The sequence below is a fragment of the Cyanistes caeruleus genome, chromosome 7 (assembly GCF_971803275.1).
Source record: "Cyanistes caeruleus chromosome 7, bCyaCae1.hap1.1, whole genome shotgun sequence".
Lineage (NCBI taxonomy): Eukaryota > Metazoa > Chordata > Aves > Passeriformes > Paridae > Cyanistes > Cyanistes caeruleus.
In genome coordinates, this window is record NC_141707.1 from 39582370 (window position 1) to 39610255 (window position 27886).

At 43.6% G+C, this 27886-nt stretch overlaps 1 protein-coding gene across 1 annotated transcript; it reads left to right on the forward strand.

Annotated features, from left to right (window-relative positions):
- Positions 1–691: 691 nt before the first annotated feature.
- Positions 692–27669, forward strand: LYPD6 (LY6/PLAUR domain containing 6). The gene is made up of 5 exons (XM_086896620.1): positions 692–1197; positions 22847–23001; positions 24524–24622; positions 25715–25845; positions 27377–27669. Exons 2-5 carry the CDS (start codon positions 22890–22892, stop codon positions 27569–27571), a joined length of 537 nt encoding a protein of 178 aa, XP_086752746.1. The 5' UTR covers positions 692–1197; positions 22847–22889; the 3' UTR covers positions 27572–27669.
- Positions 27670–27886: the final 217 nt, after the last annotated feature.

Here is a 27886-nt window from a genome sequence, read left to right on the forward strand (position 1 = left end):
CGCAGCCGGAGTTTTGCTTGGATAAAGCTTTCCTGGAAGCCTGTGCTGGGATCAGCCGGTGATTCAGCGCCGGGGAGCTGGAATTCGCTCTCCGCTGACCCTCGGGAAGAGCAGCAGCATCAGCCCCGCAGAGCGGAAAACCGGGAATAATCCCGGTTTGGGGCTGGAATGTTTGTGGTTCACTCCCGGCTCGCCGCATTCCTCTCCTTCACGGCTGCTAATTCCCTGTGCTTTTGAACTCATCCTTTGCTATCCAGAGATATTTTTTTCCAACCCCGCTCCCGGAACCAAGAGGAGCAGGATAACCCTCTGATTGTTTGATCTGTCCATCCCAGCCCGGAATAACGCAGCACCTCGTTTTTAATGAAGCACGGAGGAAAGCTGGAGCTCAGCACAATTCCCTGCCCGCCGGAGATCCTAATCTCTCCTTCCCGGCAGAGCAGAGCGGGCACTCCATGAGCCGGACCCGGCAGGGAGGCGATCCCAGCCCGCTCCCGCATCCCTGGATCCCGCATTCCCGGATCCAGAATTCCCGGCTCCAGCATTCCCAGCTCCGGCATTCCCAGCTCCAGAATTCCCGGCTCCAGCATTCCCAGCTCCGGCATTCCCGGCTCCAGCATTCCCGGATCCTGTATTCCCGGCTCCAGCATTCCCGGATCCTGTATTCCCAGCTCCGGCATTCCCAGCTCCAGCATTCCCGGATCCTGTATTCCCGGCTCCAGAATTCCCGGGTCCAGCATTCCCGGCTCCAGCACTCCCGGATCCTGTATTCCCAGCTCCAGCATTCCCAGCTCCAGCATTCCCGGCTCCCTCATTCCCGGATCCCGCATTCCCAGCTCCAGCATTCCCAGCTCCAGCATTCCCAGCTCCCGCATTCCCGGCTCCAGCATTCCCGGATCCCTCATTCCCGGATCCCTTATTCCCGAATCCCGCATTCCCGGCTCCAGCATTCCCGGATCCCTCATTCCCGGATCCCTTATTCCCGAATCCCGCATTCCCGAATCCCGCATTCCCGGATCCCTCATTCCCGGATCCCTCATTCCCGAATCCCTCATTCCCGGATCCCTTATTCCCGAATCCCGCATTCCCGAATCCCGCATTCCCGAATCCCTCATTCCCGGCTCCAGGGCTGCCCCGGCCGCCGAGGGAACGATGGAAAATCCCTGAACCAGCGGCTGGAAAATCCTTGCGGCAAAGGTGCGTCCCTGTCTCTGTTTAAACTCCCAAATCCCTTCTTTCTACCACTTTTCCCCATTGTTTTCCCCATTGTTTCCCCCATTGTTTTCCCCATTGTTTCCCCCATTGTTTTCCCTGTTGCTACAGCGAAAAAAAAGCGATTATTTTTAAGTCGGGAAGTCACTGGGGTTGACACGTGCTTAGCAAAACAAACCCGTGCCTGTGTGGGGTTAAAGGGAAAATGTCCATTTTCCTGCCTGCAGCCCTGGCTCGGCGATTCCAGCTGGATTTGGGCGCTCCCCGCCCGGCTCCAGCAGCAGAAGCGGCTCCGAGTTTGCGGCGGGATGAGCCCCGGGGGGAGCTGGAGGGATTTTCGCGTTTGGAACCCGCCCTTCCCTTCCAAACACCCCCTTCTCCCACCAAATTCCCATTTTTGGGGGGGTCACAGCTGCCGGAGAGGGCTCTGCGGGTGTTTTTGGCTCCGGAGAGGCGATGGAGGCGCTCCCGGGGCTGGTCCTGCCCCGCTCCCCAGCGGGGCTCTGGGGTTTGGCAGGAGGCTGGGACTGTGATTATCATTATTTTTAATTTTTTATTTTATTTTATTTTTTTTGAGAGCCTCTCTATGGGAATGGGGCTCTTCACAAGTTGTTTTCCGAATGGAAGCAAAGGGAATAATTGTATTTGTTGGGGGTAAAAGAGAATCATGGTGCTGCTAAAGAGCTTCCTGCTATTCTTTCCTGTTAATTAAAAAACGCTGCTCTCTAAAAAAATCATGGAATATTTTGGTTTAAAGGGATCTTAAAGTTCACCCCATTCCAATCCCTGCTGTGGGCAGGGACGCCTTCCACTGGTTGCTCCAAGCCTCATCCAGCCGAGTTTTGGACTAAATTCAATTAAAAATTAAATTGGTTTCATAGATAAATAATTGTGTTTCCAGTTGTAGCCAGTGTGTGTGCTCTTTCCTGCTGAAGTGGAGCGAATATTATCAATTTCTTGATAATTATTTAATTAAATTCTTAAACATCACTTGCCAGTACAATGAGCTGGACAATTCTTTCCCATAGCCACATAATTTCTCCTGTATTTTGGGAATTTTTACTTGGCAATGGACATGGATAGGTGTGAAAACCTGCCCAAACTGTGGGAGTCCCTGCAGGAATATCCATCCTGTGTAATCCACGTTGGTTGATCTTTCCAGTGTCAGGATCCCAGGCTGTGGTTCATTTTTTAAAATCGGGATTCATTTTAAGGCCACACCAGCCCCTGGGCTGATGGATTGGGAACTTCCAGTGGGCAGAGCTGGCACGATAAATGTATTTTCTATATAAAGAATAATTATTCTGTTGCTTCAGAGAGCTGGTTCTGTGGGAACTGTTGTAAAGCACAGAGATCCCGGTGGGAAGAGGGTGGAAATCCCCGGTGTGACCATTAACACACCTTTAGAACAACCTCTGCTGGATTTATCCCTGTTTTTATTGCTGTGGAAAAGCCGTTTTGCACGGTGATGGGAGGACCAGGCTGGCTCAGAGCTGCTGGTGGTGTCAGGGGGTCAGGCTGGTTCCGCATCCCTCTCCAGCCTCGTGGAATCCTGCGGATTTCAGAGCTGTGCGTTATTTTCCTGCTGTGGAAACTCACTGTTGGCGTTCCCTCTGCAACTGGTGCTGGAAGCAGCACAGGAAAATACGAATTTTTCCATTTTTGCTTGATTGTGCTCAGTGCTGAGCTTGCAGGGTCCAGCTCTGCGAGGGACGAGGCGTGGGGATGAGGTTTCTCCACCAGATCCGCGTTTTCTCGGCGGCAGAACGAGCTAAAAACAAATCCTCGGTGAGACAAATGGTCTCAAAATGATTTAGCTCATTAGGGCTGCTGGGATAAAACGAATCCCAGCATCCACTCATTAGTTATGCAAGCAGCAAGGACAGGGTTTAACCAGGCTTGCCCTTGGGTCTAACCCCGCTGCCTCCCTACAGCCCCAGGAGGTGCCGGCAGGGAGGGAATCCAACTCTTCCTATTCCCACTGGATTTCTTTTTTTTAGGCCAGCACTGACATAAAAACATCTGAAAAGTCCTCCTGGCCAGTTTACAGTGGGGGACTTGTTCCCTGTAAATCTAAAACTTGATTTATGCGTCAGCGATCCGCCGGTTCCATTATTTGGCGCTCGCGTGTCTGATCTCGAGGCTGATTTCCTGCCACTCTCTGGTGTAAAAGTAGAGGATAAGTTACAAGGGAGCTTGGAAATGGAATAACTTATTTGCTTTCAGCTCTGCCCATCAGCAGGGTTGGGGTTTTCCAATGGAAACCCAAGTTGCATCCCATGATTTGTTGATCAATCCAGTTTCTCACGGCCTGGATGAATAAAGGGATTTAAGGAGCACGAGAAATAAATGCTGGACATCCCTCAGGATGACTTTTAGGACCTGAGGGCAGGAAGTTCTGACCCCCCTCCTCCTCCTGCCCCGTGTTGTCCTCATGTCAGGTTGATGTGATGGAGTGGGCAGAGCGAGTCCTTGGGGTCAAGCGATCCGAGGGCCTTGGAGAACTCTGGGGAGAGCTGGAGGTGGCTGCTGATGGTCTGGCTCCATGAGATGCACTCAGTGAGACCTATTTAGTGAAAATGAACTCATTTAGCTCCAAAACAAACTGTTATTTCAGCCCTGGGGCGGCTGACGTGGGCCCTGGGTGAAAGGTGCCGTGGCTGCGGCGCTGATTGGGATCTGCCTTTGGAAAGAGATCTTGGCTTGCTGGGAACACAAAAAAGGAGGTGGAAAGGTAGAATTTCTGGTGGCTCTTTGCCACTCCGGAGAGATTTTTACCTCAGACAATCCCTCCTTGTGGTGTAATGGGAGAGGAAGAGCAAAAGTACAAATAAATCCCAAGATTATACCACCACTTTTTTTTAAATTATTTTGAATTCCGTGGGGTTTTTTTTGTAGTTTGAATGACAAGACTTGCTGGAAATCCATCTTTTTTACCTACAAAGTGAATAATTCCTAATTTTTTTTTCCTGTCCTAAACCCATTTTGTCCCTGGTGGGTTTTCTGTGTTCTTTGTGGTGTGGTGTGACCTGCTCAGAGAGGAGCAGAGTCCTTATCCCTCCGTGGCCATATGTTCCCAGAAATAATCATCGTTTTCCATCAGGGCTTCTATTTGGGCTCGTCCCCATCCATTTTGTTGTCCCTGCTTGAGTTTTTATAAATCTGCTGTGGAAATTTTATGGGGTTGGCAGCAGAAATGTGTGTCTGGAGGCAGGACTCCTTCTCCACCGACAATAAATAATTGTTAACCCCATAAATATCTATTTTGGACATCTGCACACCCAATAAACCCACGGTTTATCCCTTGGCACGTGTTAAAAAGGGGAAAAATTCAATATAAAAGGCCATTTGTTCATTGCCCAGTTGTGCCTACGTGATCCTCGGTCCAGCTCCTTCTCCAGTGATTCCCTGTGAATCCACAATATTCCCATTTATCGGGCTGCCAGCAGTGCCAGGGCAGGGAGTTAAGACCGGGGCTGTCTCCCAAGGGATGCTGCAGATGCACTCAGCAGGAGCTGCACCCCCTCCCAGGGAATTGGCTTCGCTGGAATTCTCAGGAAATCCTTCGTGGAAGCCTCAAAGTTGGGATGGATTTGGGATGATGACATAAAAATATCCCTCCTGCTGCTCTGTCGGTGTGTATTCCCAAGTAAGGTCTTCCAGGGGCTTCCTAATTTTATATAAATAGCTGGCTGTTCTCTATAAGTTGCTGAATATTCTATATAAACTGCTAAATGTGATAGGAAAAGTTAAATATGCTATATAAATATCTAAATCCTCTATATAAATTGATAAATATTCTATATAAACAGCTAAAAATTCTTTATAAACTGCTAAATATTCTACATGACCTCCTAAATGTGATAGGAAAAGATGAGAAGAAGTACCTCAATTATAATTAAAATTTTATCATGTTTTCCTTTTTTGTCTTTTGTTTGTTTAATGCCAATTATTCCTGTATTTTATCCAATTCTTGGTGCGTTCTATTTTAATTTGAGGAGGGTTTTTTTTTTTTCATTCTCTTCCTCTACAAGTGCCTTTAATAGAATTACATAAATTCCTCTCTTGGAATTCTGCCTGCAATTATTTCCTATCAGTCAACCCCGAGCTTTTGTGTGTTTCTGCTTTCATCTCCTGAGCTGCTGTGCAGACGAATTACGACTCTCAGGCAGGTGCCTGGCTCGCTGTGGGATGATCCCTGTGGATACTGAAAGGGATTTGGCTGGAAAAATGGGAAGGGAAATATTTCAGCATCAGGCAGGTCGCAGAATTCCTGGGATTTGTCCCATGGAGGGAGTTGTCCTGCTAAGGGATGTGCTGTGCTTAAAAAAAACCAGTATAAAATCAGATTAACAGTGGAAATTATTGGGATTCGGGGTTGGTTCGCAGTGCAGGGAATAAAATGACTCTGGAAAAGTGGAAGTCATGGAAGGAGAGGGTTTTTCTGCTGGTTTATATCCAGAAATGCTGCACGCTCCTAATCTTGCCTAATTTTGAGTTTATTAAATGTGGGGTTTAAAAAATTGAAATTAAATTAAATTTTAAAAAATTGGAATTAAAATTAAAATTAAAATTAAAATTAAAATTAAAATTAAAATTAAAATTAAAATAACCCTAAAATTAATTTTTTTAAAAAAATCCTCAAAAATATCTTTTCTCAGGAAATTTCCTCACCTGCTGCTCTTAATTTATTTATTTATTCATTTACGTACTGATTTACATTCTCCTCCCCAGACAGTTGGAATTTTTAAACTCCAGCCCTCATTCCCTTTCACTGTTTTCTCTCCTTTATCCAGGCAGAGATTCCCAGCTGGAATCACCTCACAGGGTGAGTCCAGTGTTTTCCAGCTCTGCTCCTGGAGTGCAGTTGGGGTGATTTCAGCTCATTGTCCTTCTGTGCCTCGAAATTCCCGTTATGGAAATCAGGAATTTTTGTGTCTGGCGGGAGAAGGGAAGGGCTTGACAAGCTCCTTTTTGGAGTTTAATCAGCTGCAGGGTGGATTTATAATGTAAATATTTTGTGTCTGGAAGAGAAGGTGGAGTTATGCTATAAATATATGCCACAAATTCACCTAAAAATGAGGTTGGTAGGAAAGAGAAGAAATATTGAAATCATGAAATATTCGTCATTAAACCCCCGGAATTCTCATTTCCAGCTCCTACAGATTTTAATTTATTTGTTGTTTCACAATTTTCTTTTTGTTTTACAACAAAACAACAAAATTTTGTTGTTTTTCATACCAACTAATACAATTTTTGAATAAACGAAGTGAATCCTACCAGGTTCCTATTCAGATGTTATTTTTGAGGGATTGAATAAAACACTTACCAAAAAAAAAAAAAAAAAAAAAAAAATTTAAAAAACCCCACTTATTAAAATTTGTTAATAAAATAAATTTGGGCAGATGTGCATCAGCAGTGTCCCAAAGAGCCCTGGTGGGACAGGGAACAATGGCTCTTGTCCCCAGAAGAATGGGAGCCCTTGATGAGCATCTCAAAACCTCGCTCTGTGCATCTGCTACTCAACTCATGGGGTCTCGTGGGCTCTTCTGGCCACAATCCCAAGGAGCAGCACTTTAATTCCACATCCCAAAAATTGATTTAATAAGGGCTGTGCACGTGCAGTTTATTTACAGTTGATTTGTGTCTTTGTATGAACGATTTTTTTTTTGAGTGTCCCCACTTGTGGTAAATCTAAATATAAAATATATATAAATATATCTAAATAAAAGATATGTGGTGATCTAAACATATTATTTGAATATAAATTTATATTAATAAATTATATAAATTCATAAATACAATAAATTATATAAATTATATAAATTTATCTATTTATATATTATATAATAATATATAATTTTATGATATATAAATGTATACATTTATAAATAAATTATATAAATTTATAAAAATTAATAATATTATAAATGAATATAAATTTATAAATGTAAATTTATAAATATATATAAATATAAACATTTATATATATAATATATAATATAATATAAATAATATAATATAAATATATATATAAATATATAAATATAATTTATAAATTATATAAATGTAATTTTTTAAACATTTTTTTTGTTACATATTCTTGTGGTTTTATATAAATTTATTATTGTTATTATGTATTTTTAAATATTCAACGGGGTGGAATTTATTTTCGCACATTTTATTTTCGCTACATCTACCGAGCTCCTTGTTTTTGTGCATGACCAGCCTTCCCCAGCCCTCAATATTTCACCAGAGGGAGTTTGTTTTCCTGGGATTCTCACGTTCACATAACAAGATTCTAAAGCCAAAGCAGTGCAGGGCTGGATTTCATAGAAATCCCACCTGCTTTTAGGGCTCTCCTTCTTCCCAGACGTACATTTGGGGCTAAACTGCCGGGGAAGCAGATGCCAGTCTGCAGATATTAAGAGTTAATATCTCTTGAGATGTCTTCATGCTCTTAAGGAGCTTCCAGCCCTCCCCGGGAAGATCCAAGGCGGCGCGGGAGCGGGTGAGCGCGGGGTTGGGATCCAGCCTTGGCAGCCATCCATAACTATCCACTTTGGACCCTTGGGATACCCACTGGGATTTTGTGGAGGTTTTTTTGTCCTGGAGAAGTTTTGGGGTATCCATGGAGGCAGGAATGAGCAGAGGTTTGTGGCGAGTTCCTCACATCCCGAGGAAAGGTTAAGTGTCCTTGTCGTCCTCATTTTACCTCCTGTCTCTGCTGGGTGATGTGTCCATCCACAGGTAAAGATACAAAAAACACATCTAAAATATCTATTTCATCCATCTAAAATATCTATTTTATATAACTCTATGAAACCTGTTCACAGATACAGAGATCTCTATATTGGTCAGTTGGCCTTCAGGAACTGAGAAGGTTTTAAAGTTGTTTTTTCCAGCTGCAGTTTAAGCGTAGAACTTTCATTGCTATTAAGTTATTTTCAGCTTGTATTTACCAAACCATGCACTGCTTAAATGTTTAACAGGGTACAAAGCATCTTTGGGGCATTTTGCAATGTTTTAAAAATTAATATCACCATTTTTTTTTATTTTTTTTTTTTCAGAAAACAGAGGTTTTAAACATCTTCTACCTTGGGTTTAGAGCTAAAATTCAAGTTGGAAAAGGGAAAGAGGTGGTTTTTCAGTGGTTTTTGTTCTCAGGATTGTTTTTTTTCGTTTGTGGAATTGCTTTTTGGAGGAAATTTTAATTAAGGCAACCAAGAGCGTTATTAAATGAATGAATATTTACCTGCTTTGATGTTTATATACACTAAAATATTTTATCTGGAAATGACATTTGGTGTTGTTTGGTTTGGTGTTCAAGGCCTTGGCTTTTTGGAAGTGTTAAAATAAAAATCTTGAGCATGACCCAGCAAATTCCCAGCAATATTCCTGGCTCCAAGGACACCACGAGCCCCATGTCTGAGCAAGCTGCTTTTTACAACTTTGGGTCTTATCCTGGTTTATAATTTGATTTTTTTTTCCATGGTTAGATACCTTGAAAACTAAAAACTCTTATTTCTTTCTCTCTCGGTTGGATTTTGGGATTTTTGGGGTTTTTTGGTGTCTGGTGAGGCACTGATGGGAGTGCAGGGTTTTCCTTGGCTGAGGCAGCTGGAGGACATTCCCATCACGGAATGTTCATTAACTTCCCAACCTTCCCTTCCTTTCCAGCCTGGCCAAATTCCCTGATGGATCCAAGTTTTGTCCAGCTTGACAAAATCCTCTTTTCCCTAGGAAACCATACTGAAAATGGGATCTGAAGGATGAAAAAGGGGAAAATCAGCAACACCACAGTTTTTTTCCCCTGTCTCCAGTGAAAGGGGACTGGGGGAACCATGGGATGGGATTTGGTGGTGGGATTTGAGGTGGGAAACCCCCATGGATGGAGCTGGGCATTGTTTCTCCCCTCACCTTGAAAGTCTGCTGGCAGTAAAACTTTTTAGCACTTCTAATAATTGAAAAGTCCTGATTTCCTCGCTGGAATTAAGTGCCTTTTAGTGGATTAGTTTGAATCACATCCACTAAGAGCTTGATCATCTGCCAGCCCCGAGAGTTGGGCCAAAGCTTTGTAAATTAATGAGCTCAAGGTGATTAGGACAGGTTTGGGTGCTTTGGACCCTGCACCAAATTGTCCCCATGCGAGGTGTGGAGTTCCGAGCGTCTGCCACTTCTTTTTCCCATTTTCATTTGAATTCCTTGGCTGGGAGGGGGTTTTGGGAAGGGATTTTCCTGTCTTGGCTGCCAAAAATATGAAGGGAATCATTGATGCCACATGAAAATTATGTCGAGGTGCCAAAAATAGGAGCAACATTATAACCACACTTGTTGCTGGGATGATTCCAATTCCAGTCTCCATCCAAGGTCATTTATCCTTACATCCAGGATCAATCCATGGGATGTTTCATGGGAAGATGAAACACCTGGAACCTCTGTGGAAAGAGGTTTTTAAGTCTTGCAGCAACATTTTTGTGTGGCTTTCAGGAATGGAAGAATGTCTTGGGACAAATATGTTGGTATATCTTTATATAAAACAGTGTGGGATTTTCTCAGAGTTTTGTGGACACCGGAGCGTCTTCCCCATGGATTCTTGGCTCAGGGTCAAGGAGAGGAACTGAGCTTTTATTACCCAACAGGGCAAGTTGTGGGGATGGCTTTGGCACGCACTTTATGTGTAATTTATTTTTAGAATGTGGTAACTTGCTGTAAAATGTGGCTCTTCTTGGAGGCAGGGAAGAATCTGGTGTTTGCTAAACTCTCAGGTGACAGAAGAATGAAAAGTGTGCACTGCACATCCAAATTCACACTGGTGTTTGGGGTCCCAAGGACATTCTGATGGATTTGAGAGCCTCATTCCCGAGGCTGATCCCACACCTCCCTGCTGGTTTGCATCCTGCATCTTCAGGAAATGAGAGCAATTCCAAACCATTGACTTCAGTTTTGTCCTATTTGGCTTAAAATTCCTGATAACTGTGTTCATTGATGCCAGTGTTTATCTCCAGTTTTTCTTCCTGATCAACATCCATGGAGGAGAGTTGCAATTAGAGAATTCTTTCCAATCCAAACCATTCCACAGTTCATATTCTCATTGCTTTTCCAAGGAGACTTTTCCTCACGGTCCTTCCCATGTTTCTCTGAGCACGGTTTATGTTGTCAGGTACCAGAAGCTTTCTCGAGGGAGGATTATTTTCAAGGTGATCTGTCCTGAAACCATTCCAGCAGCTGTCAGCAGGATCTGGCAGGGCTGGCCCAGCGCTCTCAGGTCTGTCTGAGCTTTGTTCATTTGCTGGATTTTTCACCTTATTTTTATGTGTTTTGGGTGAGAATTTAATAACAGCTTGTTCCTTCCAAATCCAAAATCCCTGCAGCTCATCCGACTGGATAGAACAGCAGTTCCTGATTTTGTTCTGGGTCTCTGATGTGTAAAATTAAGCACTGAGGTTGCTTAAAAGAAACATCACCATCACCAGGTCTTGGGCTGCTGGTGCTGAGAGAGAAATCTCCCGAGTCCAGCCCTTCATGGGTGGAACTGGGGCAAATCCTGGAGATGATGGGGTGAGAATTTGGATTATCCCTCAGGTGAGACCCCACCTGCAGAGCTGCCTCCAGCTCTGGGTCCAACATCAGAAGATGCTGGAGCAGGTCCAGAGGAGCCATGGAGCTGCTCCAAGGCTGGAGCCTCTCTGGAGCCAGGCTGGGAGAGCTGGGAATGTTCCCCTGGAGAAGGGAAGGATCCAGGGAGAGCTCAGAGCCCCTTGCAGGGCCTGGAGGGGCTCCAGGAGAGCTGGAGAAGGACTGGGGACAAGGGATGGAGGGACAGGAGCCAGGGAATGGCTCCCACTGCCAGAGGGCAGGGCTGGGTGGGATGTTGGAATTGGGAATTCCTGGCTGGGCTGGAATTCCCAGATTTGCTGTGGCTGCCCCTGGATCCCTGGAAGTGCCCAGGCCAGTCTGGAGCAGCCTGGGACAGTGGGAGCTGTCCCTGCCATGGCAGGGGTTGGATGGGATGATCCACAGGTCCCTTCCCACCCATCCCATGGTCACAGAGCCCATGGTGTCTCCAGCTGTGGTTGGAGGCTGCACCTTCTGCCCCATCCTGGTTTGGGAAAGGAGCAGCTCGTTGGGAATGGCTGAGCTGAGAGCTCCTGCCAGGATCCCTCTGTGTCTCTGCCCTGATTTAAACACAGACACATCCCAGAAGAGCCCACTCTGGATTTCTGCTCCGTGCAGGAGCTGATGCTGAGATCAGATGGACATTGAGATTCCTATGAACCCTCGGGGCAGCACTGGAAAAATGCTCTTTTGTTCCCAGTTTTGCACAGGAAACTCATTTTGGCTTCTTTTAATATCACAGCTCGAGCTGGCAGGGAGTCAGAACTTCAGCTCCATGACTTCATATCTCTGGCACAGAGCGTGGCTTGGAGCTCCATGAACCAGCCCCTGATAATACATGAAAAATGTGAAATATCTGCAAGTCTGTCATTGCAGGAGAAGGTTGTACAGCACATTTTTGACTTCTTCTCTTCTCCTTTGAGATGAAAAATGAATTTTTCTGAGCTGGTTCCAAAGGATGAGCAAGCTTGGGGGGATGTTCTGGGTTCTGCCCTGTCCCCTCTGTGGCTTTTGGGACTGAAAATCCACCTGATCTCCCAGAGTGGTGCCTCCACCTGGGCTGGGATCTGCTGATTTATCAGGGAATTGTAGCCATCAGGGCTGCAGGTGCTGCCTTCCATGAATTTGGGAAGGGATCTTAAATCTCACCCCATTCCAACCCCAGCCACAGGCACCTTCCACTATCCCAGGTTGCTCCAAGGCCTGTTCAACTTTGCCTTGGAATTTTATTTTTATTATTTTACTTCTTGTATTTAAAAAAAATATTTACTAAAAAAACTATAAAGGAAACACTTAAATAATGGATTATTTTCTATTCTGAGGCAAGCAACTGTCATGGCCAGGCTGGGCAAAGTTTTAGGATTTTAAGTGTTCAGGTGTGGAAGAAACAAATTCTCTGTGGAGGGATGAGACCTTTCCTGCTCATCTGTTAATTCTGTTGCATAGAGGAGAAAGCCTGGACTATAAACACAAAACCAATCTGTTCAAACTCCATTTGTTTTTTGTTTTTTTAAATTTATTTCTCTGCCATTTTGACCTGGAGCAACGATTTAGGTCGGGTGATTCTGGTAAACAAAGGAGCAGCAAACACCTGAGCAGAGCTTTTGGGCTGTTCTGGAGATGAGTGGTTGAGGCAGATGAGTTGGAGCTCGATTTTGAGGGATTCTTCGCAGAAGATAACATCTCTGATCTGTCAGGCTCCTGAATTCCTGGTGATATTCCAAAAAAAACCTTGGGAAAGAGGACTTTGCAATGCCAAGGAGACGAGACATTTGCATCTTGCAGGAGGCAGGGCAGATGAGGAGAGGTTTAATTAACACCAAGGAGGGGTTAGGTCTTAATTGATGTGCCACAAAAAGCTTCTGTTTTCCTCATTTGATTACGAGGTGAGGTGGAAAGAGATGTGGGGCTTGCAGGGCCTGAAGGGGCTCCAGGAGAGCTGGAGAGGGACTGGGGACAAGGGATGGAGGGACAGGAGCCAGGGAATGGCTCCCAGTGCCAGAGGGCAGGGATGGATGGGATATTGGGAATTGGGAATTCCCAGAGCAGCTGTGGCTGCCCCTGGATCCCTGGGAGTGTCCAAGGCCAGGCTGGAGCAGCCTGGGATGGTGGGATGTGTTCCTGCCATGGCAGGGGAGTGGTGGGACGGTGTTTGAGGTCCTTCCAACCCAAACCAGTCTGGAATTCCATAAAAATCGTTCAAAACGCTTGGGTTTGTCCCCATCCCGGACATCCCATTCCCTTCCCACCTCAGCTCCTGTTCCCTTTCCCTGCTGATCTCAGGCAATGTCCAGCTCTTTGTCCCGGCTCCTGGGTGTGTTTGTGCTTCACTCCCCTGATTTTTATGGTTATTTTCATTTTTCTATTACCCAAACCAGGGTTTTCCATTCCCATGGGCACTGGGCGATGGCCCCGTGACCCTCGGGATTTCTCTCATGAGCATTCCAGGAAGATCCTCAATTATTTTCCCACCCTTTTTCAACTGAGACCATTTTTAGGAAGCTTTATTCATGTCAGCATTATTTTCTGCCACAAAACAGAAATATTCTGCTTATTGTGAATAAAATGTTGTTATTTTGGAAAAATTTCTGTTATCCAGGCACTGTTGTTTCAGGGAAATTCACTTTTCCTATCCCTGGGCACAGGGTTATTTGCAGTTAAACCTGAATAAACACAGCAAATAATCCATGAGCTCCAGGGAATTATTTCTGGTGGGTTGGAGCAACAATTGGATGAAAAAATGAAAAAAAAATCCACAAAAAATCCCCCTAAGATCCACCAAAATAACAGAGAAAACAACACCAAAAAAAAATCATTTTCTGACATGGCTTAAAATTTATAAGGTTTGTTTTGGGGTGAAATCTCTGAGGATGAGAGCCTGGTTCTCTGCTGGCAGAACTGTTGAGCAGCTTGATTTATTTTATTTATTAAATAAATATTTAATTATCTATTTACTCTTATTAAAAATTAAATTTATGCCTCAGCTTTCTGACCTGCTGGCAGACAATTATGGATCACAGCAATATTTTCCCTGTTTAACTGTGGGCTATAAGAGGATCTTCCATTATAATATTGTATTGTGCCCATACTTTAATATTTAATAATTTTCAATAATTTAATAATAATTTTAATATAAATTTAATAATATTAATACATTAAAATTGATTGACAGTGTTTATCTACAAGCGAAATGCAGGGAGGGCAAAGAACTTGTGTAAAAATTGAGTGAAAAGATTAAATCTACAAGGAAATGAGTGCTGGGGGAGTGAAATGTTTCTGGAGTTTTCAAAAGTTAATGTACTTTATAAATAGTTTCCTCCACACTGAACTTGGAACAGCAAAATTGTTCATTTTAGCATCAGAATAATGGATTAAAATTAAAATTAATTTGGTTATTCATTTTGTCCATCTGTAAATTGTAATGACTTAAACAAAAAGGAGTGACTTTCTGCACAAGGGTAAAGAATTTTCTGTGGGAAGGCACCACATCTTTCCAGGACATTTATGTGATAAAATCCAGGGAGAAACCCCAAATTTCCACCTTGGGAATATCCACTGAGACCCCTCATTGTGACGTTGGAAGTTTGAAACCGTCCTGGGAGCGGTGGCTAAAATGGGGATGGTGATTTAGAGCTTCCCATCGTGCTGGGGATGAGTTTTCTCTTAATTAGCTTTTTTTTTTTGTTGAAAAAATAAAGGAATTAAATGGCTTTTTCTGGGAGGAAAAGTGGCAATTAATTTGCCTTGGGATTGAAATAAGGCTGGGTGTTCTTATGGAGAAGAGGGTTTGTTTTGGGTTCTGCTGGGTTTTGTTTTTCTGGAAAAACTAATAAAAATCTTCATGAATTAAGGATTTGTTTACTCCATGGATTAACCAGACAGCTGAAAGTACATTAATTGTTCAGTTCTCATTTGGGTTTATTTAATATTATTTAATGATATATAACTTTTCTAATTTATACCAAATAAAATACACATTAAAACTGGAGCGGGATAACTTTGAGCAAAGCTTTTGGAGGAAAATATTTGAAATTTGGTGTCCCAGGACACAAAATACAAAATGAGATGAATTTGGCTCTTTAAATACAACTAATTATGGCAATTTCTGCAAAGAGATTTACAACAGAATCTGTTGCAGTCCTTAAGGAGCAAGGGGTGGCAGCAGAAATAATGAAATAGAACAAGAAACTTATTTATTTTGATGTAGAAACTCAGATAAATTTGGATTTATCCAAATTATCCAGACACGAGCTACTTTATCAAGATAAAAATGAGAACGAGGTACTTATCTAAAGGATCCTTGAACGAGGGTCGTTGGTCGTTAGATTTTACGGAGATGTCGGAATTGTACAGCTGGGAATGGCCAAGCCATCCCCAACTATTTCCATGAGGGTTGTTCCGTGAGGCATCTTCTCCAGCCTGGTTTGAGGTGTGCTCTTTGGAAAGGTGGAGAGCAGAGGTGTTGTCTTCCCAAGTGTCCTCTCCTTTTGTGGCTTCCCTGGATTTCGGGTGCGTTGTGCCAAAGGGTCGGGAAATAAAAAATGGGATGAACTCTGGGTGAACTGCCAGGGGCAGGGAGCCCTTCCATGGCCTCATCCCTGCGTGTCCAGGGCTGGAAAAGTGACACATGGTGCTCGTTAACTGCTACGTGCATATATTAAATTATTTGGGGGCAAACCACGGTATTACAGCAGGAATCGGGAAAAGCGGCATTCATTAATATCTCGTAATTGAGGCCAGGAATAATAACGGTGCAATCAATGATGGGTCAAAACACTTCTCAGAGGGGAGAAAGCTGGAATTTTGGCTGGGTTCATAACAATAAAAGCTCATTTGGGCGAGGTGACGGTGGCGGGGCTGAGCCCTGGCGCTGCTCTGAGCTGGTTTTCGGGCGGTTGCAGCTCGGTGCCTAATCTAGCATGGCAAATGTGCGAGGTGATGTCCCAGAGGAACTGTCACAAATCCCGCCGGAGAGGCATCGGGAGAGTGGGGACACAATGGTACAGATTGATGTCTGGCTTTATTAAAGCACAGTTTGGTGCAGGAGGGACAAACTCCCTCTTTCATGTCAGCCTCTAATCAGTTTCTTATCAATACTTTTGGCTCAAAGATACTGAATGCAGAATTGCAGGGAAATGTTGGGGGAGGGAAAAAATATCTTTTGGAGGTGCCCTTTTTACCAATTAGATTTGGAGATGTCACTAAGCTGGGGTTTAATTTGGCCCGAGCACGCTTGGTTAATTGGGTAGAATTCATTTTTGTAATCAGGAGGGTTTGGAGCTTTGGTTTTCTGCTTTGGTCTCCTCCCAATTATCCCTAGAACAGTCTCACAGCCAGAGCCAGAATCCTGCCCGTTGGAAAACGATGGGATTGTTTGGAGACCTATTTTCCCCATCATCCCAATGACCCTCCCTTGTAATTTTCTTACTATGTGAATTATTTTTTGCTGTAGCACAAATAAAATGCTCCAGGAGTTTACCCAGGATGACTTGGGGCTCAGGAACTGTTCCTTTGATCCTTTAAAAATACTGAGGATCCTCCTGCTTCCAAGGTTGTTGACATAATAAATATTTAACCTTAAAATGTCATCTCATTCTGCTAAAAGTGCTGTTCCCATGTACCTGCCAAGCTGGAACATGGACTAGAAAAGTGTTTTCTTGACAGGTTTCATGTCTTGGTTGCAGCTTTGATTATTTTCCAGCTCTTGTCATATACATGGAACATGTTCTCCTGTTGTTGGTTTGTTGTTTTTTTTTTTATTTTATTTTTATTTCCCTTGTTTCTTTGGCATTTTTTTGGCTGAGTTTTATTTGCTCACACTGCAATATTCTTTTCCTTTCTCCCAGTAACTGGCATGCTCTTGCTTGGTTTAAGTGGGAAAGATGGCCCAGGATGATCCCAATTGCTGTTTCCACACAGAGCAAAATTTAATTTCAATTAAATTAAAATTTAATTACGTGAGTTCCTTGGGGCTTCATTTTGCTTATCTGCAGGAGAACATCACCTGCCCCCTTCACCAACTCTGGACCAGCAGTCACAGCCTCCCTGTCCTGAAATTCCTGCCCCTGCCTCCTTTTGCCACAGGAGTTTCCTGAGGAGAAGGCAACGTGTGATCCACGGAAATCTCATTCCTGCCTTGGGAAGAGGAGCCCTTTCAGCTCCACCAGTGAACTCAAATATTTATTTAGGGAATGATTTAGCTGCTCTCCTCCCCTTGGCCATTGAAACTCGGTAACTGAGGGTGTTTGCTTCATATTAGCAGGGAAATCCCAGGATTTCTGTGCTCACGCATGGTTTCCTTGTCCTGTCTGTGTGGAGCCGGGCTGTCTGGGGGCTCTCCATGCATTGAAGTCAGCCCGTGTGCTGAGGGGCTTCTAAAATTCCCAAACTGAGCAAAATCCTGATCTCCCACATCCCCCTGGACTTTCTGCCCTTCCTGCCTCTATTGCTGACCACGCAAAACCCCAGGAACTGGTCTTGAAATGATATGTTGCATCATTCATGCCCGTTTTCCTACTGATTCAGAGGTGTTCATGGTCATGGGTCTGAATATTCCATATATTTAATGATTAATATGTAATATTAACTATAATAATCAATATTAGTAATATTAATAATATTAATAATTAATATTTCATTAACATTTAATATTTAAAGGAAGGAAAAGTGTTGTTCCCTGCACCACATTCATGGAGTAAAATGGGAATGAATTATGTCTAGCTTGGAATATTTCACCTGCTTAGCTTGACAATTAATTTGCAGAAATTACATTTTCTTATATCATGGCCTGCCTGAATTTTAAGTTCATTTTTTTTCCCCCTGTCCTTAATACCAAATATTAAGTGTCTTAGACATTCCACTAAAATGTATTTATTACATCCCTGTGTTTTTCTGAAGCCTAACTAACCTGAGGATGGATAGAAGTGATATTTTACCCCAAATCATTAAAAGATGAAGGACCTGAGGAAAGTTTTGCTGGTGGGACTGAAAATATGAGTGATTGAGGTTGAAAATAGCAGCCAAGTGCTGGCTGTAAAATAACCTTGGAATCACATCCTGTGAAAGATTAAATTGCATCCGAGGGAAGGCGGCGTGAGAGGGAACATATTGTCCCCCCCTTCACTTCCCCAGGTCCGGGGCTTTTAGCTCAATGAACTCCAGGCTTTGTAATTAGCAGCAAGGCGATTAGATGGGCCACGTTCCTGGGAGTAATTAGTGCACTAATTGTGTTTGATTGTTTAATTACTCTTGCTCACTGCAATTGAGGAGAGGCAGTGAACCCCTCTGCAAGAGCTCCGAGAGGTCCTTTGGATACAAGAGCTTCACTACGTGCCATTTTATGGGGAGGGGAATGCACATTTAACCATTCCTGGGGTGAAACAGACAATAAAATCCCCTAAATGGCACGTGGAAAAAAATCTGGATTTGGAGGCAATGCATAAGAATTCCAGGGGTTTTTTTCATAACATTTTTACGTGTGTGGTGGGAACTAAAAGAAATAAATAGAATAGATACAAAAAGGTTGAGCAGGATAAAGGAGAAGGGGAAAAAGGCAATTAGAGCTGGAGAAGTTGCAAATAGTCCTTGGGATTGTTGTCTGGGATCTGGCACAGCTGCCAGATGGAAAACATTCCATCGCCATTCCCATTTGTCTTTGGATAGTGATGGCACAGAGAGCTGGGCTTCGATTTGGAAGCTGGAAGTGGATGAAAACTAATCCAAATATTCCAAATTTGGCAATGGACAGTATAGCCTGTACCTTTGTGTGACCTGGAGGAAAGGCAGGAGGAAAATCTGCGGAGTTATTTCCTAAAGTCACAGCAGGGAGGTGCATGAGGCGGAATTCCTGGAGAAGGGAAGACTCTGCTTCCAGGAACATCTCTTCCAGCCTCGTCAGGCTGCTCAGAGTTCCCATGGACTCGTTTCCCACTGAGGAATAATCATCCTAAGGCAGAGGAAGGATGGCCCAGCTGACCCTGCACAGCAGAATTCGCAGGAGAGGGCGGCTCGTGCTGAGGCCTCGGCGGTTTCTCACAGATGGCGCTGCCTGGCCATGCTGTGATCGCTGCTTTAGGGCTCAGAAAGTCTCCTGCCTGCTGAGAGGGAACTTTTCCTGGCTTCTGCTGGCTTATTTCACTCAAGGAGGAGTTGATTCAGGGAGCTCTGAGATGGAGGCCCTTCCGAGGGGAAGGATAAGAGGAAATGTGAGGATGAAGTTAGTTGGAACCTTGTAGGAACTTGGAGGTGAGGCCCAGGCAGCGAGGAGGGGATGGAGGAGGAAGGTTGAGATGAGGTATCAGCAGAATCATCAACCTCCTGTGAGGGAGAATCATCAACCTCCCACCAACCAGGCAATTCCCACTGCGCTGGAAATCCAGGAAGAGCAGGGAAATGCTCCATCTGCCATGGGAGCGAGGTGGAGGGCCCTGAACACCACAACCTATTCCATACTTGCATGAGAACCACAGAAATATCCGTGAATCAGGAATCCCTTCCTGCCTGGCTTTGGCTGTGGGTTTGTATGGGAAGATTTGGTGTCTGACTCCTTTTATCCTGCTTTTTTTTCCCCCTCCTGGAATGGTGTTTTCACTGCAAACTTGCAGCTGGCCCAGCTGGTGGGCTTGATCATGGTCAGCCAGCTGAGCTTGAGGAGGACAGAAGGGACAAATCCATCCTTAAAAATAACCGTCCCCTCCATCAACACTTTAAAACCAGAGCTCTGATATCCGGCCTCCTCTCTGGCCCTTCCCGGGAGGATTGGGACCTTCCATTGTCCCCAGCGCTGGTGCCAACCAGGATGAGATGTCCCCTCCTTAATGAGACCTGACAAATGGGCAACTGGGCTGCAGCTCAGGGCCTCCAATGGTTCATTTCCACCGTGGCGGGGCAAAGGGCAGGCCGGAGTCATCCCGCTGCGGAGCGGGAACGGGAACGGCCTTCCCGCCTCCGAGGTGCCGCTGGAGCTGGGAAGATTGAGTTAAGGGGGATTTCTGTGTCAGTGCCCAGGACCTCTCACAAACAGACTGCATGATCCAAATGCCGTGTGACTGTGTCCCCCCGCCGCCACCGCGTCCCGAGCGCGCCGCGCCAGCTTCCATTAGGTTGGGATGAGCGTTCGGCTCCGTGCGAGGAACCGGGGGAATTCTGAGGGAAAAATATCCACCTGTGCCTTGTATTTGCTCTGCCAGCAGGGGTTTAGCCCTGGGGGAGCTGGTACACCACCAATAATTCTTGGAAATAAAAGTTTTGTACGAAGTTTGGCTGTCTTGGCTGAAAGTCGTGGACTAAAAGGGGCTTGGGAATGAATGAAAAACCCTTTGCGCCCTTGGTGAAGCTTCTTAGGGCTTGTAGGGTTCCTGAAGAGAATCCACCACTGCAAAAAATTAGAATTTTGTAGGATTTTGGGAACCAAACCAAATTTTTTTATCAAATGTCTGCAGGTTTTAAGACAGTGCATCCATATCTATAGATCTATATTTATATCTCCTTCCTTACATTTTATTTTTATGTGTGAGTGTAACACCAGAGAAAATGAGTGTGCTAAACTCCAAATTAATATAGAATTAATTGAATATTTAATATATAATTATTGGATATTGAGTTCTTAAGTGTTTAATATTACTTTAATTCAAAATATTTTTTGCCACTCCACTCTGTGGAATATCATTACCTTAAACATCACTGAGTATTTGCGCCCCACAGAAGACAGAACGATGTGTACCCCTGTGTTCACACTCAAAATATTCATGGGATATTAAATATTTGGGTTTCTGGCACAGAGTATTTCTGTGTTTGCAGAAATTCCTGGTTTTACCCTACCTGTGAGTATGGAATGAGCAGGTGGAAATGTGCTCATGGTGACAAATGGTGACAATGATGGTGGCAGGTGTTTGCTCAATAAACACTTCCTACTTCCCTAAATTCCACAGCTTAAAATTTTGGCCCTGCTTGCCTTGCTCTGGACAATTTTCTAATGCAGAAGATTTCAAAATTGTAATTCTTTGCCTGTAATTAAACCTGTTTCAAGCAGAAAACAAAGGTGGGGGAGTGAATCCTCTCTCTGTTCATGGTTTCTTGCAACTCATTAGAAGCTGGCAATTAAAACCTTTGCAATTACAAGAGGAAGGATGTGAATATTTTTAGGGAGCAGCTGGGGGAATTCTGACACCCTTTCAGGCAGCTCTAACAGCCACTTTTCCAAACTGATGCCTGAGTGCTGCCACACGGGATTTGGAGAGCAGTCAGTCCCACAAAAGGGACACTGGGAAAACCAACGTCCTCATCTGCAAGGCTTTGATCAGCTCTGCAAAAACAAAAAGCTTTTTGTGCTTCTGATGGGCAAACCCAACAAATTCTTGTCTCTTTGGGAGGAAATTCCTGCCGTTATTTCAACCTTGCTGTATTTTAACTTGTAATATGGCTATAATGGTTGGATTTGATGATATTGGAGGTCTTTTCCAGCCTTAATGATCCCATAACTGTTTGTCCCTTGATAATTTGTTAATCACAGGCTGCTGATGAGAGTTGGAGTTGAGCTCCTCTTTTTGGGATGTGAATCCTCATTTTTTAGTGCTGTAGCTCAGGATAAAACCCTCATTTTTGCTCCTGAAGGTCTCACTGCAAGCTGCTGATGTCTTCAAATGAAGAGCGGGGCTTATAAAACCTTCCTGGTGTTTTTTGGGATAAAAAAAATATTCCCAAATTCCAAATTCTCCCTCCAGATCCCACACGGACCTGCTTCTTTCATCTTCCATATGGTTGGGAGAGGTTTGTTTTGCTTCCTGTCTGCTTCTAATCAGGATTTCATTCTCCCCTGGCTGAGAGGGATCTATGGAGTAAATCCAAAATTCCCTCTTCATAAGGTTAAAGCAACAAAGTTTAAAGCACCGAGTTGTACGCTATCTTTTTTCCTCATATTATTTATGGATTTTTTTTATGGATTTCACTGTGTTTTAATAAAAAATGTTTGCAGATAACAGGAGGGACAATGACAACCTTTGTGCTGCTGGTGCTGGGTGGATTTCTGCTGTGGGACAAACATTTGGAAGTGACATCCCCAACCCTGTAATTTCTTTCCTAAAAAAAAAAAAACCTCAACAAAATAAAATTTATTGGATAATAACCACCAAATACTCAGAGCTGCTTAGGAGTTATCTGGGTGTTGCAGATCTCCTGGTGGATCAGGGTGTAAAAACTCATCCCAACCCTGTGTGTTCTGGATGGATTCCAAAGGAAATCATCAGCTCATGTCGGGCTCAGCAGCCTCATCCTTTCAGGATTTTCCTGTCCTGTTTGATTTTTGAGGCACTTCCATGATTTTTAAGGGTTTATAATAATCTGAGCTGTTTATTTAATGATGTGTTGGCCACAGTGGTTAATTGGTTCTGCTTAAATTAGTTCCTATCAATCAGAGACATTGGAAAAATAATTGATTTTTAATGGCATCATAAAGGGAATAAATCCCTTTGGAGCATGGATGAGGAAAATCCAATGGTGACTTTTTTTGGGATGGAGGCTTTTCCAAGAGGAAGTGCCAAGGTAAAGTCATCCCCATAGGATCATGGAGATGGGGCCCAGCCAGCGAGGAGGAGTCAGGAGGAAGGTGAAGATGAGGAGTCAGCAGAATCTGTGGGACCAGCCAACTTCCCACTGCACTGGAAATCCAGGGAGATCCTTTGTCCAAGTCTTTTCCAGGGCTGTCGATGCCAAAATACCCACAGGAGAGGGAGGCTCTGGGGTTGGGTCGTGGGGATGAGGTGGTGGCCAGGTCCTTGTGGGGTTGCTCTGTTTGTCCCTGCTCTCTGCCATTTCCTCATGGAAAGAGGGATTGGGCATGGGAATGGCTGCCCAGGGAGGTGCTGGAGTCACCATCCCTGGAGGTATTTAAGGAAAGCCTGGATGAGGCCCTCAGTGCCGTGGCATGGGTGACGAGGGGGCATTGGTCCTGCCTTGCACTCCATGGTCTCGGAGGTCTTTTCCAGCCCGGTTAACTCTGGAATTCTGTGCCTCTGCCCAGGTGGGGATTCTCGGCCGCTGCATGAGCAGGGCCTGGCCGGGCCATGGCCTGGCCGCCGGGGCTGCTCCTGCTGCTCCTGCTGCTGTCCGGCCGCGCTCCGGCCGCGCGGAGCCGCGACTTCACCGCCAAGGACATCGTCTACCTCCACCCCTCCAGTAAGTGACCTCCGCCCTGGGACAGGGACAAGGGAAACACCACTTGCCTCCTGAGCCTTGAGCTCATGGGTTTGCACTCAAATTCTCCCAGGAGCCCAACCCAAAAGCCACTTCCAGTCATCGTTTCCATGGTCCTCAGAGGCCGCTGGAATATTTTCAGTTTTCAATTTTCCCACTTCTTCTTGAGCCACAGCTATGTTGGTTTGCTTTTGGCTCTGCCTTCAACCTGGTTTTACCTGGGATCATGGAATTGTTTGCTTTGGGAGGGTTTTGGTTTCTACAGTCCCCCACTCTCGTAGGGCCGAGCTGATGTGGAAGAAATCCCAATTTTTTTGTGGGAGGTGCCCATGGGACACGGGCTCTAAGGTCCCTCCCAACACAAACCATCCCATGATTCTGTGTAAAACTGGATCAAAAAGAGTTTAAAGGACACATGGGGCTACAGGCAGCTGCTGAGGCACCAACAGCTCCTGCCTTGACTCCAGTAACTCCTGCAGCAATGGAGTTTTGTATCTTTAGATCTTCCCTAGACCCTCACCAGTCTGTTCCCTATATCAGACACAAAATTGCTGAATTCCATGGGAACAGGGATTGGGAGCTGTCCCTGCCTTCTCTTCCCACAGAAACTCACTGCTTCATAGGCTGTAAGATTTATATTCCTGTGCAAGCAGGATGAAATCCCTGGTTTGGATCATAACTGTGATCTGCCAGAGGTGCAGGGTGAGAGGGATTAATTTAATTATTGTGTTGTCCCAGCCTCAGCCCCACCAGAGTTGCTCCTGGGTGATTTCTCGTTCTGTAAAAAAAAGGAAACAAGCAATGAAACCCTCTTGCTTCACCTCTGGTTCCCAAAAAGGATCTGGCCCAGAGCAAGGGGAGGAGGGGATGAGGAGGGAGGGTCAAGATATAGCCCTTGGAGCTGTAGAGGTTCAATTTACTCAGAAATGTGACCTGTTCACCACCATTTGGCTTCTGAGAAAGTGGCAGCACCTTGAGGATGGGTTGAGAGTGCCCCAGAAGTGCTGCCAGGAGAGCAATTAAGGAATTAGCCCTGAGATAAATTAGGACAGAGGCTGGAGGTTCAGCCAAGTGGTTTTGTTCCCTTTGGGGCCGTGAGCCTGCCTTCAGCAGGAGCAGCTCTTTCTCTTGCTGGGGCAGTTCCCAGAGTGTTTAAATCCACCTGATATTTTGTTATCAGCGCTGAGAAAGCCGCGGTGTTGGATGTGAGCTCTGATTCCAAGGGAATGAGCATTCCCAGCTCCCTTTGAAGTCAGAACTGGTCATTTTGGCTGGGTTAAACGAGTCCACAGGGACCTCAATGTGCCTCTCCTGCAGTGGGGAATGGGGATTTACAAATCAGAACCAACCCGCTGGCACTGACAGGAAAATTTGGAGAAATTTGGATCTAAAGAGGAAAAAATGTTGCTGTTTCCTCCTGAAAAGCAGCACAGAACCAGATGAATTTGGCCATTTGAACTCCATTATCCATCCCTTTTAACTCCATGTTTCCCATTCCTTTCAGCCACTCCGTATCCTCGTGGATTTAAGTGTTTCACCTGCGAAAAGGCCTCCGATAATTACGAGTGCAACCGCTGGGCTCCGGATGTTTACTGCCCCAGAGGTAACCAGCCCCATCCCAGGGTTCCATCCCAACCCACCTGTCCCTGCCAGGGCCCTGTTATTCCCAGAAATGTGGAATATGAGATTCTGGAGTTAATCCTTTTCTGTCTCCTTGCAGTGGATGAGGTTGAGGACTTTGAGCTGTTCGCTGTTTCCCTCTGGCTCAGCTGGGGATGAAATCAGGCTGGTGTTGCTTTCCTAGAATCCCAGACTGGTTTGGGTTGGAAAGGACATTAAAGCTCACCCCATTCCATGGGCAAGGACACATTCCATTATCCCAGAGTGCTTCAAGCTCATCCAGCCTGGCCTTGGACACTTCCAGGGATCCAGTGTTGGGTTCAGAGGCACAGAGTGTGTCCTTGTCTCTGATACCTGTCTCTGACATCCAAGAAAACACTGAATTTCATATAACACCATGAAAACAACTGTTAAACAGAAAAACTAAAAGTGTAAGTGTGTAGATTAGAGAGTTTTCTTAAGTCACTGGTTGGAAAAAGTTAAAATTTAGAGTTTAAGCTAGTTTAGAAAACAGAAGATGGAGGGTTTAGGGTGTTGTCTCTTGTCCTTCTTCTTTCTTCTTCATCTTCTTCTTCCTCCAGAGGTTTTTGGGTAGCAGGTGATTGGATGGAGAATACAAAGCAGCACACAGGTGTTGGGTCATTAGGTCACTGAGAAAAATAATTTACGTGCCTATAGTTAATTGAGTAAAAATAAGAATAAAGATAAAAGAACTGCATATTTGGGGGGCATTTTAGGGATGAGGTACTGCTTCAGCCAGCACATGATGTGCAATAAATACATCAAAATTTTGTATTTTTTTTAAAAATCTCATAATTTGAAAAAACATCCAAGATTTTTTCCCCATTTGTCCTGCTGCTGGACTCTCAGGGAATTGGGAAAATAAGGATTTTCCATGTTTTTTAGGGACGAGGTACTGCTTCAGCCAGCACATGATGTGCAATAAATACATCAAAATTTTGCATTTTTTTTTTAAAAAACAATTTGAAAGAAATCCAAGATTTTTTTTCCCCCCATTTCTCCTGCTGCTGGACTCTCAGGGAATTGGGAAAATAAAGTTTTTCCATGTTTTTAGGGACGAGGTACTGCTTCAGCCAGCACATGATGAAGGCCAGCGGGGAGAGCGTCTCTGTCACCAAGCGCTGCGTGGCCCTCGAGGAGTGTCTGAGCACCGGCTGCACCTACATCAGGCACGAGGAGTACAAGGTGTGGGGAAATGACCAGAAATGCAGAATTCCACTTTGTTTTGTTCAGAAAATGGGTGTAAAGATAGAGAAAAATGAAAAAAAAATTATAATGTTGCTATTATTTGTTATTATTGTTATTAATATTATATAAATATATAATATTATACATTATATAAGACATTATGGGGAGAAAAGAAAAAATATAGAATTTTAGTTTATTTTGTTAATGTAATGGGTGCAAAGAGAGAGAAAAATAAAAAAATATAATATTTAATATTACTAAAATTATTATTACTAAAATAACAATAAATATTATATTATATTATATTATATTATATTATATTGTATTATATTATATTATATTATATTATATTATATTATATTATATTATATTATATTATATTATATTATATTATATTATATTATATTATATTATATTATATTATATTATGCATTATGGAGAGAAACGATAAAAAATTATAGATTTTGAGTTTATTTTGTTAATGTAATGGGTGCAAATATAGAGAAAAATGGAAAAAATTATATGGAAAATATGAAATGATAAAAAATTGTAGAATTTCAGTTTATTTTGTTAATATAATGGGTGCAAATATAGAGAATTTTTTTTAAAATACATATATATATGAAAGTATTATATACTATATATTATATAGTACATTATGGGGAGAAATGATAAAAAATTTATAGAATTTGACTTTATTTTGTTAATGTAATGGGTGCAAATATAGAGAAAAATGAAAAAAATATATATATGTGAAAATATTATACACTATATATTGTATAGTACATTATGGGGAGAAATTACATAAAATTACAGAATTTCCGTTTATTTTGTTAATATAATGGGTGCAAATATAGAGACATTTTTTTTAAAAAATATATATCTATGAAAGTATTATATACTATATACTATTATATACTATTATATACTATTACATTATATACTATAATATACTATACTATACTATACTATACTATACTATACTATACTATACTATAATATAATATAATATAAATAATATAAATAATATAATATAATATAATATAATATAATATAATATACTATTATATTATATACTATACTATTATATACTATACTGTTATATACTATACTATACTATACTATACTATACTATACTATACTATACTATACTATACTATTATATTATATTATATTATATTATATTATATTATATTATATTATATTATATTATATTATATTATATTATATTATATTATATTATATTATATTATATTATATTATATTATATTATATTATATTATATTATATTAATTCTCGCCATATATTATGGGGAGAAATGCTAAAAAATAATAGAATTGGAGTTTATTTTGTTACTATAATGTGTGCAAATATAGAGAAAATGAGAAATATATCGAATATATACTATAGAAACAGATATAGAATATATAAAAATATCTCGAGTATATCCTACATATTCTATATGTTATGTTATATATAGGAGCTGTTCCCAAATGCAGCGGTGTTTCCCTCATTCCCGTTTTCCCAGGTGTGCACGTCCTGCTGCGAGGGCAGCATCTGTAACCTGCCGCTGCCCCGGAACGCCTCGGACGCCGTGTTCGCCACGCTGTCCCCGCCCGCCGCGACACCGCCACTGTCACCCGCGGCAGCGCTCACACCGCTCGGGCTGTGCCTGGCGCTGCTGGCACCGCGCTGGCTCACCGCCACCGCCGCGGGACGGTGACAGCGACAGCGACAGCGACAGCGACAGCGACAGCGACAGCCGCGGGACGGGGACAGCGACAGCGACAGCGACAGCCGCGGGACGGGGACGGGGACAGCGACAGCGACAGCCGCGGGACGGGGACGGGGACAGCGACAGCGACAGGGACAGCGACAGCGACAGCCGCGGGATGGGGACAGCGACAGCGACAGCCGCGGGACGGGGACGGGGACAGCGACAGCCGCGGGACGGGGACGGGGACAGCGACAGCCGCGGGACGGGGACGGGATAGCGACAGCGATGGGACAGGGACGGGATAGCGACAGCGATGGGACA

Coding starts and splice junctions, on each gene's coding strand:
- LYPD6 (XM_086896620.1), top strand. CDS start 22,890: ATGGCCTGGCCGCCGGGGCTGCTCCTGCTGCTCCTGCTGCTGTCCGGC. Junction 24,623..25,714: donor GGATGTTTACTGCCCCAGAG/GTAACCAGCCCC, acceptor CCATGTTTTTAG/GGACGAGGTACTGCTTCAGC. Junction 25,846..27,376: donor TCAGGCACGAGGAGTACAAG/GTGTGGGGAAAT, acceptor CCGTTTTCCCAG/GTGTGCACGTCCTGCTGCGA.